Source organism: Macrotis lagotis, chromosome 1 (assembly GCF_037893015.1).
Source record: "Macrotis lagotis isolate mMagLag1 chromosome 1, bilby.v1.9.chrom.fasta, whole genome shotgun sequence".
NCBI lineage: Eukaryota > Metazoa > Chordata > Mammalia > Peramelemorphia > Peramelidae > Macrotis > Macrotis lagotis.
Window position 1 is genome coordinate 736,862,494 of NC_133658.1, and position 18,400 is coordinate 736,880,893.

General features: G+C 33.0%; 1 protein-coding gene across 4 annotated transcripts in view; it reads left to right on the forward strand.

The window, feature by feature from the left end:
• Positions 1-18,400, forward strand: part of SACS (sacsin molecular chaperone) — an 82,595-nt gene that overhangs the window by 42,389 nt on the left and 21,806 nt on the right. For all 4 annotated transcript variants that reach the window (XM_074216210.1, XM_074216212.1, XM_074216211.1 and 1 more), the window contains 6 exons: positions 4,401-4,491; positions 5,696-5,781; positions 7,633-7,744; positions 12,770-12,916; positions 14,335-15,817; positions 16,337-16,428. In XM_074216210.1, the coding sequence (XP_074072311.1) occupies positions 4,401-4,491; positions 5,696-5,781; positions 7,633-7,744; positions 12,770-12,916; positions 14,335-15,817; positions 16,337-16,428 (2,011 nt within the window). The remainder of the gene's footprint in view (positions 1-4,400; positions 4,492-5,695; positions 5,782-7,632; positions 7,745-12,769; positions 12,917-14,334; positions 15,818-16,336; positions 16,429-18,400) is intronic.

The window sequence follows — 18,400 nt, forward strand, 5'->3', positions numbered from 1 at the left end:
CTTTTTTGTTTCTCCTTTACTAAGCTGATGACTCATTTTTCTTTTCTTTTTTAAATTTGTTTATTTAAGGCAATGGGGATAAGTGACTTGAGGTAATTATTAAGTGTAATTTATACTAGGTAATTATGAAGTGACTGAAGCCAAGTTTGAACTCAGTTCCTCCTGACTCTAGGACTGGTGCCCTATCTGAGCAATTGTTCTACTTTCTTACCATCCGTGGACTGAGAACTGGAAGCAACTGCTGCCAATTCAGTGACTCTCAAGACCTGCTCCTGGTGTTTTGGGACAGGACTGCCTTTTTGTTATACTGTGCTCTACTCTCACCCTAGTGTGACAGACCTTTCCTGCTGACCTACTAACCTGTCTTTGGCATCCATGGACTGAGAGATCTGAAAACTTCCACTGCTATCAATGATTCAGTAGCCCTACTGCCTGTTCCTGATTCACTGGGACCAGCTTGGGCTGGTGTGATCTGTGCTGAACTGAGCTCCTCTCTCCCTTGGTGCAATAGAACTTTCCTGCCAACTTTCTAAGTTGTCTTGGGCTAGAAAATTGTTTCACTCTTTCTTTTTGTGAGTTCTAGAATTTGTTTAGAGTCATTATTCAAAGGCATTTGGAGGGGTTTGGGTAAGGAGCTCATGTGCTAGTGGGGAAATCAATGTATATGAAAGATTTGAGCTGCTAGTCAGTTGGAAAAGCTTCATGGTCCTTGGGGTGCAGTTGTGAAGCAGATAGTAATGCTTTTTTTTTGTCTTCCAACAGTTTTTTAAAAAATTTATTTATTTATTTATTTATTGATTGATTGATGTTTAACCATATGGATGTGTATATTTTTAAGTAACGAAATTTCCTTCCACCCTCCCTTCCCACCCTCCTCCCCTCAGTGGCAAACAGTCAGGTTAGCATTTTACATACATATTTCTGATAAAACATGTTTACAGATTCATTATTATCAGTATGAGCAATTAGGATTAAGGGAAAGAGATATTTATGAAGTGCTCATCAGATTCTGAAAGGTTGTATGTGTGTGTGTGTGTGTGTGTGTGTGTCTGGTTTGTTTTGTTTTTCTTCCTCTGGATGGGGATAACATTGTCCATAGCTGGTCTAATATAGTTCTGCTCTCTGAACTGCTTGAGAGGAGCTGCTTCCATCAAGGTTATTCATCTCACAATGTTGTTGTTAATGTGAACATTGTTCTTGTTTTACTCTCTTTACTCAGCATCAGATCTCATAAGTCATTACATGCTTCTCTATATTCTGACCATTTATGGTTTCTTATAGAACAATGGTATGCCAAATAACTTGTTTAGCCATTTCTCTAATTGATGGGCATCCCCTCAATTTCCAATTCTTTGTCACTGCAAAAAAAGCTGCTATGAATATTTTGGAACATGTAGGACTTTTCCCATTTTTTACAATTTCTTCTGTATATAGTCCTTGGATTGGAATTGCTGGGTCAAAGGGTATGAACAACTTCATTGCTCTTTGGGCATAGTTCTATATTGCTCCCCAGAAAGGTTGGATCCATTCACAACTCTACCAACAATGCATCAGTGTCCCAGTCCTCCCACAACCTCTCCAACATTGATCAGATTCCCTTTTTATGGTATGAGATGATACCTCAGTGTTGTTTTAATTTGCATTTTTCTGATCAAAAGTGATTTGAAGCATTTTTTCATGTGATTATATGTAGTTTTAATTTTTTCATTTGGAAACTTTCATATCCTTTGACCATTTATCAGTTGGGGAGGTAATGCTTCTTTAATGTCATTTTCTCTTGTAAAATATCTGACATTGATTCATTTGACAGTGCCAAAGACCTTGGTGGCAACAGCTTTCTTTTTTGTGTTGTCAGTAGTGTGACTCTATCTATAGGAGCAGTCACCATTTCTACATTTCTGCTAGGGTTGGTTCCCTTGGACCTATGGGCAAGGGTTGAAAACATTGTCATACCAAAAGCAGTTTGGTTCAGCATCTTGGCTTTCTTCATTGGATTCTGATGGCGGATAGTGGTCAAAGTAGTTGTGATGGTTTGACTTGCAGGCACAAGCTGACTCCTGTTTCTCTCATGGGGTCCCAGCTAGACTGGCTTGCTTGCCCTTTGTGAATAGTTGGTGGGAATGTCTTACCCCTTATGCACAGGATTTGCTTTAATGGTGATGATTATGAGGACTAGCCTAGAAGAAGCATGGCCAGTCATCTTTGGGTGTTGCTTCTCCCAGGGCTTTTGCTGTCATTTACCTTTTGGCAATTGGTCAGCAGTTACTACCTAAGTAATAAGGAAGTTATGAGTCCCTTTCTGGTTTACTTGATAATCTTTCAATTTAGGTGTGCATATAAATATATATATATATATATAATACCAAACCTTATCTGAAAGATTTGCTAGAAAGAATTTTTCCCATTTGACTACTTCTCTATTTGACAAAATCTCTTGATTTTGCACATATATTTTGTATTAACCTTTATTCATTATTGGTAGAAATTTACTCTAATAATTTTTATAGTATTTTTAATTTTAAGACCATATATCCATTTTGATTTTATGGTGGAATATGGTCTAAATGTTGGTCTAAACATAATTTCTGTCAGATTATAATTCTGGTTTTCCCAGCAATTTTTGTAGAAAAGGGAATTCTTTTCTATTAGAAAACACTGGCAAGTTATTTTCTTTAGACCATACATTTAGTCACAAAATTAACTGAAAGCCTTTAAGAATTGTCTTTGTCAGGGGTGGCTAGGTGGCGCAGTGGATAAAGCACCAGCCCTGGAGTCAGGAGTACCTGGGTTCAAATCTGGTCTCAGACACTTAATAATTACCTAGCTGTGTGGCCTTGGGGAAGCCACTTAACCCCATTTGCCTTGCAAAAAAAAAAAAAACCTAAATAAAAAAAGAATTGTCTTTGTCATTTTGTTGATTGTGGAAAAAAGATTCAATGGAGCAAGACATACTGTTGAAGGTTCCTCTTGAACAAGTTTCTAATATGGTTATATTTAGATAATATAAGATTTCTTGCTTATATTCAGAAAACCTTGATATTATCATATTGACATCAACTGAGCCATAAAACATGAAGATACATACTTTGCAAAGATGTTTAGTACTATTGTTGAGGATGTCCATTGTAGAATCCAAATGAGAGACATTCACATAGTGAAGTCCTTTAGATGTTCAGCTTTGTAGATGATATAGAGTTATCTCTTCCTCTTTGTGGGGATTTAGGGGTACAGTGTCCCCTTAATTTTTTGAAAATCTGAATAAAATGTTTTATTCCTTCCTTATTATGAGATAAGTCTGAATTTTTCTTTTATGGGATGTGTACTGAACGTTATTGTGTCATTTTTCTGTGTCATTTGTTGGCCATTGAGTGTCATCTGTGGCTTACACAAAACTCCTCCAAAGTCCCATCTTCAGAATGCTATGCATTTCTATGACTCATATATATATATATATATTATATATATATATATATATATATATATATATATATATATATATATATATATATATATATATATATTCCATGAATGCCTATTCATGACCACTTAAAACCCATAGAAGAGAAACTAAATTGACTAGGGAAGTCTATTTAAACTGAAATCCCCTGGATAGATAGCCTTTTGAGTTATCTTATTATTATATATTACTTGGTATTACAGATGGACAGTGAATAGAGGAAGCAGAATAGACTGAATTATTTTTGGGCTTCATATAGCAGTTTCACAGACCCAAAGTTCTCATCAGTTATAAAAATTTTATCTTAATATCCTTCTACAATGCCATGTGGCTGTAAATTCATAGAAACAGCATAGTCTCTGAAAAACTAAAATTCCATGGAAGTCAAAGGACATTGGAGAGTTATATATGATGAGTGTAAAGTAATGGCATATTTGCAAATGATTTTGTTTTCTGGAAGTGGAGATCAGGAAATACATGATCTGGAAAAGATCAAAAGGCCAGTTATGGAATTAGTGTGACAGGTAACAGAATGGTTTGGATGCAGTTCTAGTACCTATAAAATTTTAAATGCTAGAGAGGAATGCCTTCAGCATGTTAGATAAATCCTTTATCAATGAGACTTTTACAAAAACATATGGGAGGATATAAAGAAAAACAGCTTGAGGAGATTTCTAGTTGTGATTTATACAGTTAGAAGGAGAACCTATATTAATGATATCATGGATCAATCCTTTGAAATATACTCTGTGGGAGGGAGAACATTTTAGAAAGTTTTCCTAAACATTTAAAAAAATCTTAATGCTTTGAAATGTCAGTGTTCTGAATAGTTTACTTCCTTGGATTTCTTATTTACTGTGTGATATTGGATTATTCAAACATTATTTTTTCTTGAAAACTTGATTAACAAAATGTATTACATGTATTTTTTTCCTTTTTTCAGTTATCTGACTGGATCAAGCTTGAAGACCTTATGACTTATAAAAATTGTGATCTTTTTTTAAATCTTCAATCAAAAGGCTTAAAAGGAGGAGGTATATTGTTGATTCTTAGAAGGGTTATTGCAAAATGACTTCATATTATAGATAGAATACAAGAGAATATTATGAAATGGTGATTGAGAGTACATTAGGATAAAGAAGTTAACAAGGGTGAATGAGTTAATTTAAAGTAAGCAATTGTACAGATGAAGACTCAAGGGGCTCCCCTCAAATAATAATGGACAGAAAGATTGTAGAGAGATTGATGGATGGCAAATCATTGTAAAATTAAAAAGTATATTGAAAATTAGCAGTGTGCTTTTCTTTTTTAAAGAACAAGACTTCCTTGTTTTATCTGTCTGCCCCGTGCAGCTCAGAAGATGCCCGTCTCTTAACCCAAGGGTCTGATTGAATGTCTCCATTAGGCAAACCTAGTTAGAAATTTTTGCTTGAGCAGGCAGAATGCTAGGTTTGATAGCTGTCACAGTGAGACAACAAATGCAGTTGGAATAAATAAGTAATTAAAAATAATTGGACTAGAGTTACCTCTAAGAATAAAAGCGAACTAATAATTAATTTCCCTAGCTTATGGTTAATAAAGTAATTCATGTTTTTTTTTTGTTTTTTTTTTTTGCAAGGCAAATGGGGTTAAGTGGCTTGCCCAAGGCCACACAGCTAGGTAATTATTAAGTGTCTGAGACCAGACTTGAACCCAGGTACTCCTGACTCCAGGGCCGGTGCTCTATCCACTGCGCCACCTAGCCACCCCAGTAATTCATATTTTCAGAGGAAACAGATTTTTATTTTTGAACTAAATACTTTTGTATTCTGCTTCTTAATGGAATCATGGAGCTTTGTTTAAAAGTAAAAATAGGGGCAGCTAGGTGGCGCAGTGGATAGAGCACCGGCCCTGGAGTCAGGAGTACCTGGGTTCAAGTCTGGTCTCAGACACTTAATAATTACCTAGCTGTGTGGCCTTGGGCAAGCCACTTAACCCCATTTGCCTTGCAAAAAACTAAAAAAAAAACCCAAATAAAAGTAAAAATAAACTTATTTCATAAAATCCTTTTGAACTTCAAGTATTTGATGGAGTTAAATTTTTTAAAGGGTTTGATATAGTTCAGTTATCATATAAAGAATACTTTAAAATGTTTAAATTTTGTAGATGCATCAATTTTTGGAAAAAATCTATATCATAGGGAATAAATGAGTAGGTATGAAGATGGGGAAAAAAGTAACTTTTGATTTGTGCTTTTAGGCCGATTTGGTCAAACAACTCCACCTCTTGTTGATTTTCTTAAGGACATTTTAAGAAGGTATCCCGAAGGAGGACAGATTCTTAAGGTACAGAGTACACTATTGTTTTGTGTTAGATTAACTGGGTTTATGAGAGTATTTTGATCATTATTTAACTTGGAATCTCACTTTTGAAAGGGATGTCAGAAATCATCCAGTCAGTGAACATCTGGCTTGAGGACTTCTAGTAATACCCTTTGTTGAGCATCTCTAATTGGTAAAAAACTTACCATGCACTGAACTTAAATATGCCTCTTTGAAATCCATTTCCCCCAGTTCTGTTTCTTTTGGCATACATAGGACAAGTTTAAATCCTTTTCTGGTTTGATTATACTTTCACATACATGAGGGGAGTTATTAGATCTCTACTCTTTCTCCCCATACTCAATTTCTCTTTTGCAGGTTAAATATCCCTTTAGTTTTCTCACCTATTTTGGGCTGACTTCTGGACCAGCTACTGTTTGTCAGTGTCCTTAATAAAATGTCAAGACCAAAAATGAGTTTAGTACTTTATTGTTCCTTGGTGATCATATTCAGAGGCACTGAAATCTCCTCAGTTGTAAACAGTCTGCTTCTGTTACTGTACTCGTGGAGGCAGCAGGGTGGCATGGTAGAGAGAGAGAGTTGGGACTGCCTGTAGAAACTGGCTAATGCAGAGATCTGGGCAAATCACCTCACCTCTGTTTAAATACTCTGTGTAAAAATACAGCGACAACTCAGAGTTGTGGGGAGGGTTGAATGAGGCATTATTGATTTAAAAAAAAGGCATGGTACATTTCCCAGCATGGAGCAGGTGCTGTAAAAATTCATATGGCTCTTTTTGTTTACTATTATACTCTTGACTCACTTCTAGGACCTAATATCCAGACCTTTTTTTATGATACTGTTACTTAGCTATGATCAGGTTCTTTAAAAAATCCAAGTGCAGGACTTCACATTTCTCTATTAAATTTTCTCATTTCACTTTACTCATCTTTCTAACCTGTTGAGATTTTTCTGAACTCGTTGACAAATGTATTAATTCTCCTTTCCACCTTTATGTAATGTTTAGATTTCATAAGCATTTTTCTCTTTGCTTTTAAAATTCAAGTGACTGTCAAAAACATTGAACAACATATGGATAAGGACAGCTCTCTGGGACACTTGAGCTATAAATCTCCCAGATTAGTTTAGATTCACTGATTCACACTTTTGTGTGGGGTCCTTTCAAGCTGTTATAAAGTAACTGTTCTCTCACTAACTTGCTTCTTTCCGTCTTGTCTATAAGGATAGCATGAGGGACTCTGTCAAATGCTTTGTAGTCTAGTCACACCACAACTATAGGATTCTCTTGATTTAATAACCATGTCAAATAAGAAATTGTTAATCTGGCTTGAAATGTTTAGGATGAAGCCAGGTTGTCTTTTGCCCTTCTAATTTAATAATATCTTCTATTTTTTCAGGAATTTAAATCACAATCACAGGTCTATAGTTTGAAGATTTTTCCTTTCCTTCTTGGGAAAATGGAAAAAATTTGCCCATTTTTATACTTAACAGCTTTTCTTGTTCAGTTTTCAAAATTTGTTGCTAGTGTTTCCACCATTGGCGTCTTCCACTTTCCCCCCAGTAACTTTGGGATGTAGTTTATTTGGCCTATTAACTTGAAATTACTTAGGTTAGCAAGGATGTGTCTCTTTCTAGACTTTACAGGATGATAGAATTATAGGTCTAGAACTGAAAGGCATCTTGGAGGCTTCTCAGAGGTAGGTAGCATTTAGTCTCAGTGTATGGAACAGGACAGTACCTAAATAGATGATCAATAATTAATTGTATATTGACTTTGAAAATGCAGTAAGTTGCAAGATGGGTATCAAATGTCTATTTGTGAAATAGTTATTTTGGGTATATTTTTATGGTTAGGAATTAATTCAGAATGCAGAAGATGCTGGGGCCACAGAAGTTAAATTTTTATATGATGAAACTCAATATGGAAAGGAGACTCTCTGGTCAAAAGATATGGAGCAATATCAGGGTGAGTATGGTGGGTAAGAGCCAAATTTTTTTCTTTTATAATTAAAAATCTCAGCTTTATTCAATGCTCTTATAAATACAACTTATAAATAAAACTTCAAAAAAGGTAAAGGTAAAGGAAGGTGATTGTACTTGCTCCTCAAGTCCATACATATGTTTCTGACTCCCTTTTAAGGTAATTATTAAGTGTCTGAGACCGAATTTGAACCCAGGTACTCCTGACTCCAAGGCCGGTGCTTTATCCACTACGCCACCTAACCGCCCCATTGATACATTTTATAGTACATTATGGCCCTTGGTATGATCATTATATATCTAGGTAGGTGGCACAAAGGGTAAAGTGCTGGACTTGGGGTTAAGGAAGATCTGAATTTAACTTCTGCCTCAGATACTTAATAATGTGGCTTTGGATAAGTCACTTAACCTCTCTCAGTTTATATTTCCCTAATATGCAAAATTGGGAGGTGGGGATTGAACTGAGTACCCTGTATGGTTTCTTTCTGTTCTAAATCTATGATCCTATGTTATTCTCCCCTCTCCCTTTTTGCTATTTTATAAGACTTGAATCATAATTATATTACTATAAATCTTTATTTGAGAGGCAATGTAGTATGGCTGACTTCACTCAGTGAGCTGGGGTCACATGCCTTTGATGTGTTTAGCTCCAAACTATCTAGTTTTCACCTGTGCCACTGAAATATTCTAGAAATAGAAGAAATGAAATGACAAATGATAGAGAATTAAACAAACATAATTCACAAAAGATGGAAAATCATAGACTGAAGAAACATTTTCATAACTTAGAAAAGAAAGTCTATAATATTACTAATTTATTATATATCTTTTAACTGGGTGTTACAGATGTCTTTATGTGTTTTGTTCAGTGCACCATGGTCACTATGCTTTTTGAACTATCTCTCATAAAATTATAATTTCCTTGAGGATTGGGGGCCTCATTTCCCCTATCTCTTTGTACCTCCCACTGACCCAGCACAATGTATTATACAGATTATGGGCTTAATAAAGATTAATTGAATGAAAGTTTTTTATTGGCCTGCAGAGTCTCTTAAGCAAAAGAGTAATTTCTTTTATTTGGGTGGGGAGCTTGTTAGTATTGCTTGTTGAAATAACTAAATGACAATTTCAACTTTCAAAGGAAGCAAAATAAACCAGATTACTAGATGCTTATTTAATTTAGTAGAATTAAGCATAATTTCCCTAGTACCTGGTTGTACATGCAGTGGTGAATAGAGGCAATGGTCTTACAACAAAAGAGAATGAGATTAGAGAATGCTTTTAGAATGGAGTTATAAATTGAAGTTGGAAACCCTCAGTTTCTTAATATGTAAAGATAAGGGAATGGCAATGTAAACACTAACAGAATGCCTTCTGTGGGGGGTGAGGGGAGGGAAGCAAGAATGGGGGAAAATTGTAAAACTCAAAATAAATAAAATCTTTCTTTAAAAAAATAGAAAAAAAAGATAAGGGGTTGGACTAGAAGATCTCTTTAAATTCCTCATGAGCTCTGGTTATTATTAAAAACAACTTATGAATACTTGTTCAGGTATGTCATTTAAGCTTATAATACTTCTTTGAACAAATCTAATCCTTTTCCAAAGGGGTTTTTATAACTATATTTATGGAGAAAATGAGAGACTGCCTGCAGTTTGGGCTTCCTTTGAATCCCATGATATCAGGTGATAAGGAAAATTAACAGCTGCAATGCATATACCTTGTTTATATTGATTATAAAAGCCATTGATTCCACCAACTGTAGTCACTGACAAATAGTTTATGCTATGCAAGGTATGTCAGGTATATAGAACCTGCAGCCATATTCTTAGGAAAATATTGTTTGTCCTTGACCCTTTCCTCATCTCACCTCTTTTAATGTTCTGAAATAGGATTAGTTAGCCAGTTTTATGCTTGCATTCAGGTCCATTTACTATTCAAAATCCTGTGTTTCAATGACAACTTTTTATAATCTTTATAATTATAGTAATTTTTTATCTTCATAATGTAAAGACAAAAAGAAATGGTGAGTTCCACATCGGATTTTCACATTAATCTCTTTGATTTATAGAACCCTGATGCAGAAAGAATTTTATAAACTTTAAAGCATTCTATAATCAAGGATTATTATTATTATTATCTAATTTTGTATTTTATACTTGAGTTATGAGGATAAGAAATATTTTATAAAACTGATATGTGGTTTGTCAGATAAATTTTTTAATAGAAAAGCTTTTAGACTTAAATTTGAACTATACTCCATTTTGCCATTTCTACTAGAAGCTGTGTAGCTAATATTTAATATTATTCATTCTTTTTTTGCTAATTAATATTCTTCAATAATAATTGATTCCTTAAATTTCTACTTTATAGACTCTTAGATTGGAAGGGAAATTAGGAGTCTTTTAGTTGAAATCTCTTGAGTGATATATATATATATATATATATATTTATTAAATATATATATTTATTTATTTATTATTTTTCTCCTTGTATGATTTTTTTAGATTTGGAGCTGGAGGGAAATGTCACTTTGCCTTTCTAAAACTAATTATAGATGTGAGGTAATTTTAAAATTGGACAAACTGCTGATTTTCTTAAGACTGATTTACTTTTTTTTTCACCAAGGATTGAATATAGTTACGTAATTAGTTATTCGGTAAACTCAGTCAAGTTGATAGAAGATTGCCTAAATTACTATTGGCATTAATTGAGCAAACTTTTTCTATTATGTTTTAATCATTTTTTTCTTTATTTTTTAAATTTATTTTTGGGTCTTTTTTTTTTATTTTTGGACAAGGTAACAGGGTTAAATGATTTTCCCAAGGTCACACAGCTAGGTAATTATTAAGTGTCTGAGGTTGGATTTGAACTCAAATTCTCCTGACTCCAGGACTGGTGCTCTAGCCGCTGTGTCACCTAATTGCCCCTTAATTACTTTTTTCTAAAAAAAGAAATTAGTTTCTAAAGTATCACCTGCCTAGATATCACCTGCCTAGAGCAGTCATGTGTCTGCTGAAAAAATATTAGGCATTAAAACTCAGTTACCTAATTGAGAAGTGATTCTGTCATTGGATTAGTATAGCAATGAGGTTATTTTGAAAAGTACTTTTGAGAGATGTAACATGGTTCAATAGGCAGGCCTGGAGCTTGTTTCAGTTTGTACTGAGGTCTTAACATATAGTGTGGTTTTGGTAAATCATCCCAATAAAAAGCTTGGTTCCTTATTTCTGAAATGGCGAGACTGGTTCAGATGACCTCTAAGGTTTCTTTTAGCTATAATTTTATTTGTCTAGAAACATGTTGATATTTTCTTATTGCTTTTCAGTTGTTGACTTTTTAAAAAGTACTGTTAAAAATTGTCACAGAAGAATATTACTACCTCTTTCTCGAAAATACCATTTTTTCTGCATCTCTTATTTAAGGAGATAAAAAGGAAATATGGCATCAAATTTGAGCTCAGTGATGTGACTATAGATTGAAATTATTAAAAAACAAAAATTTTCTGAGATTTGTCAGTGATTTTGTCTGTCCTTTTTCAGAGTTGTTATCCTTAGAGATTATATATTTGTTTTAATGATGTTTCTGTTCTGTAATTCAAAAATAGTTTTGGAATTTTTTTGCATTCATCTTTAGAGCCTGTTTCCAAACTGTGATAAGAGTAATATTTCCCATATAGCCTGGGTTAATTTTTCTTTAAAACAAGTTGAAACTCATTAAGACTTAAATGGCTTAGGAGACTAAGGCTCTGACTGTTTACTTAGGCAGCTTTTGGTGGCCTAAATGCAAAACAACAACAAACTGTGTAATTAAGCAGCCATACCTCTCTCAGGTTTCTGACTGGTAGACCAACAATATCACCACAATGGAAAGGAAGTTATACCTAATTGAACCAAAGTTATATCCTTGCTAAATATCCTTTCCTTTGGTTTACGTAGCCAAATTTAACTTTTGTTAACTGATAGGTGTTTTGTGAGTATCTCATTTCATTCCAGTTTTTAACCTGTACAATCAAGTCAGCTTTATTCATCTTGGCTTGCAACATTAGCTAAGTTTTTACCACTAAAATTGATTAAATTTCACTCTCATTTGTATTTTTAAGACAAATAATTTGTCTTCAAAATCCAAAATTTGTCACTGAGCATATTTAAAAAATGTGGAAAACTGAAAGCAATTCCAAAGATGTTCTAATTAAAAAATCGGACAGTCATTAGGTACTTTGTTAAAGGAATGAACTGCTTTTAGGTACTTCTTATATTTAGATAAAAAACAAAACAGTCCTTTCTTTTAGGGATTGTAATACAATGGGGATAGAACCACATGCATTTATTAAGTTGGATATAATAAAAGAATAAGTCTTACAGATAGAGGGAATATCCAAAAAAGTTTCGAGCAATCAAAAAATTTTGGAGCTATAATACTTTCTTCGGTGACTGTTTTGAATGAAATTGCCTTCATTATGAGGTACAAGTTCTATTATGTTTTAAAAATACTAATCTTATTATTTATTATTACATGTGATATAAAAATCAAGGTACATTAGGGTCTGATTATACACAATGCCAAAGGATTCATTTTAAGGCTCTTATCAAGTAGTGAGCTCCTCTAATGTATTTAAAATAGCCAGTTTATAAAAAAGTAATTTTAATTTTATAATTTATATATTAAATATATAATGTTTATATATTATATACAATTTATATTTTGAAATTATAATTTCATAAATCAAGATATGCTTTTAATTAATTTTTAGTTAATTTCTTCACATCTAAATACTTTTTTCATTCTTTTCTTATTTTCTATTATTGTTGACTTTCTATGATAGAAGCAATAATTTTCAATTTTATCAGAAAAGCAATCAAAGTTTTAATGAAACCTCTTTTATATCTCTTCACCATAAGAACAGTTATGGGCAGACAAGTGTCTCAATTTCTTTCAGGCTTATAGAAGCAAAGTTTTTGAATTTTTTTTATCTTTGAATATTCTCTTCATTATATGTCCCTTTGATTTATAGGTTCTGCCCTTTATGTATACAACAATGCAGTTTTTACTCCTGAGGATTGGCATGGCATTCAGGAAATAGCAAGGAGCAGGAAAAAGGATGATCCACTAAAAGTTGGAAGATTTGGAATTGGGTTTAATTCAGTCTATCATATAACAGGTATGAATGTGACTTATTATCTCTCACTAAAAGTTGTCTTTAGCCTGAATGACAAACTTTATATTCTGACTTTTTTTTTTTTTGTCATTTAGGTCATAACTATCACCTTTTGACACTAAAAAAGTTTATCATCCACTTGATGTTTTATATACTAACTTTCATGAAGTTGGTAAAGTTTTTCACTCATATTTGTTAATTAGGTTGGGTGGTTGAGGGTGCCATTAGATATCAAACTTGGTCACCTGGAACCAGATTACCAAACTAGATTTAAATACAGTGGGGAAATGTTTAATAAAATAAATAAAAATATAATACAACGTAGAGAATTAATTTGTGGTTTTCTAAGTCAGTCAGCTGTCTGTAGAGATCCATTTCTGTTTGTTTGATACTAGTGTAATGCATCAATGTTGAATGTAGATATTCATCTTTTATTATTATAATTGCTTGTGACAAATGTTATAAATATGAATAAAAGTCTTGGAAAGAATAACTTAAGCCTCTTTTGAATCAAAGAAAAGATCATTGTAGTATGAGTCTATGAAAAGATTCTAGAAAATATGAGCTTCTAAGGATTTGTACTGGAGTAGAGGGAACCCAAGAAGGCAAAGAGGACCATTTAAAAAAGGAAAATGAACGTACTGTGGTACAATAAGGCGTGTATATGTGTAAAAAATAGTTTAGTTTCTATTTTGGAGAGAGAGAGAGATAAGGACAAAATCAATCTGAAAAGTGGACTAAGGAATTTAGACATGTTCTGAAAGAAGCCATTGGCTGTTCATTTCTATATATAGTAATTTAATTATTTCTCAGTTTTCATAGATAACATTTGTAGCATTCATCTTTTTTTTTTTTTTTTTTTTGTAAGGCAAATGGGGTTAAGTGGCTTGCCCAAGGCCACACAGCTAGGTAATTAAGATTTGAACTCAGGTACTCCTGACTCCAGGGCCGGTGTTCTATCCACTGTGCCACCTAGCCGCCCTGTAGCATTCATCTTGATTATTATATCTCCAGGTGGTTTGCCTGTGTCCTTGAGGAAATCTGTGAGCATGTATGAGATTATAATATATTCTGTCTAATGAAGTATATTGCTTTCATTTTATCAAGGCTTTTTTTTTTTACTATTTACTTATATAAGCAGTGATTACCAGTGTTTCAGATTTTTCAGGGATAGGGCTCATTCATTCATTCATTTATTTATTGTCCTTAGAAACTGTTAAAATGTCTTCAGAATTAGTGAGGAAAGAAAGAAAAAGAGGGAAGGAAAGGAGAGAGAGAGAATGCTAATTCTGAAAATTGTTTTATAATTGCTTTCTTATAATTAATAAATTTCTTATAATTAATAAATCGATATTAATTTCAGTTACTTTATACACAAAAATTTCAGAATTATTCATATCTTTTTGTATTTTTCTTTATAGATGTTCCTTGTATCTTTAGTGGTGACCAGATTGGAATGTTAGATCCCCATCAAACACTTTTTGGCCCTCATGAATCAGGACAGTGTTGGAATCTGAAAGATGACAGTAAAGAAATTAGTGAATTTTCAGACCAGTTTGCACCATTCATTGGTGTTTTTGGAAGCACCAAGGAAACATTCATAAATGGCAACTTTCCTGGAACTTTTTTTCGTTTTCCTCTTCGCCTTCAGCCTTCACAACTGAGTAGTAATTTGTACAATAAGCAAAAGGTTCTTGAGTTGTTCGACTCCTTCAGGGCAGATGCGGATACCGTGCTTCTCTTTCTGAAAAGTGTGCAGGATGTCTCTTTACATGTTCGAGAAGCTGATGGAACAGAGAAACTGGTATTTAGGGTAACAGCTAGTGAGAATAAAGCCCTGAAACATGAACGACCTAATTCCATCAAAATATTAGGAACAGCTATAAGTAATTATTGTAAAAAGGTTCCAAGCAATAGTATTACGTGTGTAACATATCATATAAATATAGTTTTAGAGGATGAAAGTACTAAGGATGCACAAAAAACGTCTTGGCTGGTGTGTAACAGTGTAGGTGGTCGAGGAATTTGCAATGAACTTGATTGTTTGGCTGATGACTTGAAATTTATCCCAACCATTGGCATAGCTATGTCTTTATCCAGCAGTGAAGAAGAAACAGGAGCAATATCTGATTTCTCAGGAAAAGCATTTTGTTTTCTTCCTTTACCACCTGGTGAGGAAAGTAAAACAGGTCTCCCAGTTCACATTAGTGGGTTCTTTGGTCTCACTGACAACCGTAGAAGTATAAAGTGGAGAGAGTTGGATCAGTGGCGAGATCCAGCAGCTTTATGGAATGAACTTCTTATTATGAATGTTGTCCCGAAAGCATATGCCACTCTGGTCTTGGATTCTGTAAAACGACTGGAGACTGAAAAAAACTCAGATTTCCCCTTGTCTGTTAAGATTATCTATAAGCTTTGGCCTGAAATGAACAAGGTTAAAGTACACTGGCAATCAATTATAGAACCTCTTTTCAAAGAGTTGTTTCAGAATGCAGTTATTTATTCACTCAGTAATCACTGGATAAAGTTGGAGCAGGCATATTTCTCAGAATTAGATGAAAGCTTGGAATACACAAAAGCTGTGCTCAACTACCTCCAGAGCTCAGGGAAACAGATTGTCAAGGTACCAGCAAATATTTCTAATGCAGTTCAATTTACAGCGTCTAGTGCTAAACCTGTGAAGAAAGTGACTCCTGCTTTAGTACGGCAGGTGTTGAAGAAATTTGGACACTCGGGCACTGCTGCTGAGAAGTTGCATCTTTTAGAATTTGTGCTCTCAGATGCAGCTTATAATGAACTGCTTGGGTTGGATCTTCTACCTTTACAAAATGGAAATTTTATTCCTTTTTCTTCATCTGTATCAGATCAAGATATAATTTATATTACCTCAGAAGATTATCCAAGGTATAATTTATGCTATCATAATAATTTTGTCTTTGGTTTTCCAGACTGATTTCCCCTTTTATTAAGAATAATTTATAAGATAATGTGTAAGAATAAAGAAACCTATACTCTTATGTTTTAAAATTATAGATATCATTTCTCTTTTTGAGACTAGCTTTTAATACAGAAGAATTAGAATTATTTGTATGAAGTTTTGTCATAACTTAAGAGTTTTGATCTTTTGAATTTAAATTGATATTAAAAAAATAACTTTTTTGATCATTTGAATAGGAAAATGTTAATAATCTTACTTTTAGGGGATCAAAATGCTTCTTAAATTGGACATGGTTCATACTGTTTACACATTTTTAAAATAGGTCTTTTTTTAACCAATATGATTAAATCTTTATATATAAATTTTCTAAAATACTTGGTAGCCATAATGAACTTTTTTGCATGAAATTATGAAATTGAATTTATTTATCCTGTAAACTTTTGAAAATTAGAATAATTTATTTTTTCCCCTTTGATTTATTTTAGGTCCCTTTTTCCAGGTCTTGAAGGAAGAATTATTTTAGATGACTTGAAACCCCAAATTCTAGCTTCTTTAAAGGAAGCTGCTCAAACTCGAGGTATGCTAGTATTCTTCTATTTTAAAATAAACTTCATTGTAATGGAATATATGTCATTTTTCTAGTTTCCATAATTACTTTATTTCAAGAGAAGTTTGCAGATGTAGCTAAACATTCCATACAAAGAATTGGGCAAAGTTTTCTCAATTCTGGAGGTATTTTTCCACAGATAATTTGTGAATGTTAATTCTGAAGTAGAAAACTATATTCAGGTTACCAAAAAATTTTGTACTTTTAAATATTAAGAATGTAAATTTGTATATTGTACATAGTTGCCTAATAAATGCTTGCTATTTGATCACGTTTAGTATATCTCAATTTAATATTTTACTCTCTAACTGTGTAATAGTTGGGACAAGAGTTACACTAGAGTTTTTGTTTATAATATATATGGAAAAAATTTGCTAAAGAAATTTGCAATACAAAGAGCATTAGAAAAGGAAATATTTGTTTGCTTATAAGAACAAATAATTTTGAATGTTATATATTAATGGTTATAGGCCAACTGTGAATTATTACTTATTGATTAAAGCAGGTCCTTTTCTTGGTTGTTGTTAGACTGCAATTCTTGTGAAATATTTCATAATTCTGACTTCTACTAATTCAAAATTTTCCCTTAAATGGTCTAGATAATTGATGTTTTACCGTATATTTTGAAATATGTATTAAGAGAATTGGATTTGGGATCAGAATTTGCTTTTTATATCCTGACTCTGTGATTCGTTACCTATGCAACCTTTATCATCTCTAAGTGAGTTTTCTTCTCTAAAAGAGGAGGTAGAACTAGAGGATGTCAGTGGACACTTTACACTTCAAATATATGGATCATAGGATCTCTAAGACCTTTTCTGACTTTAAATTCTGTGTTCCTAAATTGAAACTTCTTTTATGTATGTTTTATTCTTATTATGTTATAAAGTAGCATAGTCATTGTTAGATAAAAGATAGTATTAAGTTCGGCAATTTATAACATTTAGTCATTCTGACAAAAAAACAAGAAAAATAATTTTTGGTATCTCATGATTGAGATATTAGAGTTTCTCTGTAATGAATTTTATGGTAATCTATGGTATTTCAATGTTTAATAATAATGATGATGATGATGATGAGAATTCTTCCATAATATTTTATATTCATTATCTCATTCTTATCATAACTTTAAAAAGGAGGCAGAATGTGTTATTCTCATTTTTTAGATGAGGGAGATAGTCATAAGAAAGGTAAATTCTGGAGTCAAGAAAAGAACCACATCATTCTGATTCTTAGACTTTTATAGTCATTGTATTACATTTTCTTCCATAGAATTACTATTTTATGCTGTGACTTTGGAATTTTATTTGATTAACTCTATGAAAATGCAAACATAGAAAAGCAGCTTTCTGGAGTGTCAGGGAAATAATTTTTTCAGAGTTGTAGGAGAGTATTTGGTCCTTTGAACAATGTATACTTAGTTTTCTCTTGTTTTTAGGATCAGTCTGTTTAGCTGCTTTTGAAAATGATAAAAATTAGTGCAGTTGTATTGGATTGATTGCTATCTGTTTCTCCCCATCAGCTTAATTTGAAAGTATCTTAAATAAAGTTCTTAATTTATTTAAATTTAGAGTTTGTATATACTTTAATCCTACAGAATATGGTTATTTTTCAAAAATATGTTAGCAATGCTCCTGCCATCTTCAGGACAGGACAGACAATGCCGCTTGGTGGCCCAACATTTATAGAGTGCTAGCTCTGGATCAGGACAATTTAAGTTCAAATCTGGCCTTGGATACCAAATGGGTGTGATCCTGGGCAAGTGACTTAACCTTTGTTTGCCATAGTTTCCCCATCTGCAGAACAGGGATAATACTAACACCTCCCTTACAGGAATGTGATGAGAATCAAATGAGATCATATTTATAAAGTACTTAGCGCAGTGCATGACACACATTAAATGCTTATTAAATGCTTTTTCCCCCCTTCCTCCCTTATATAA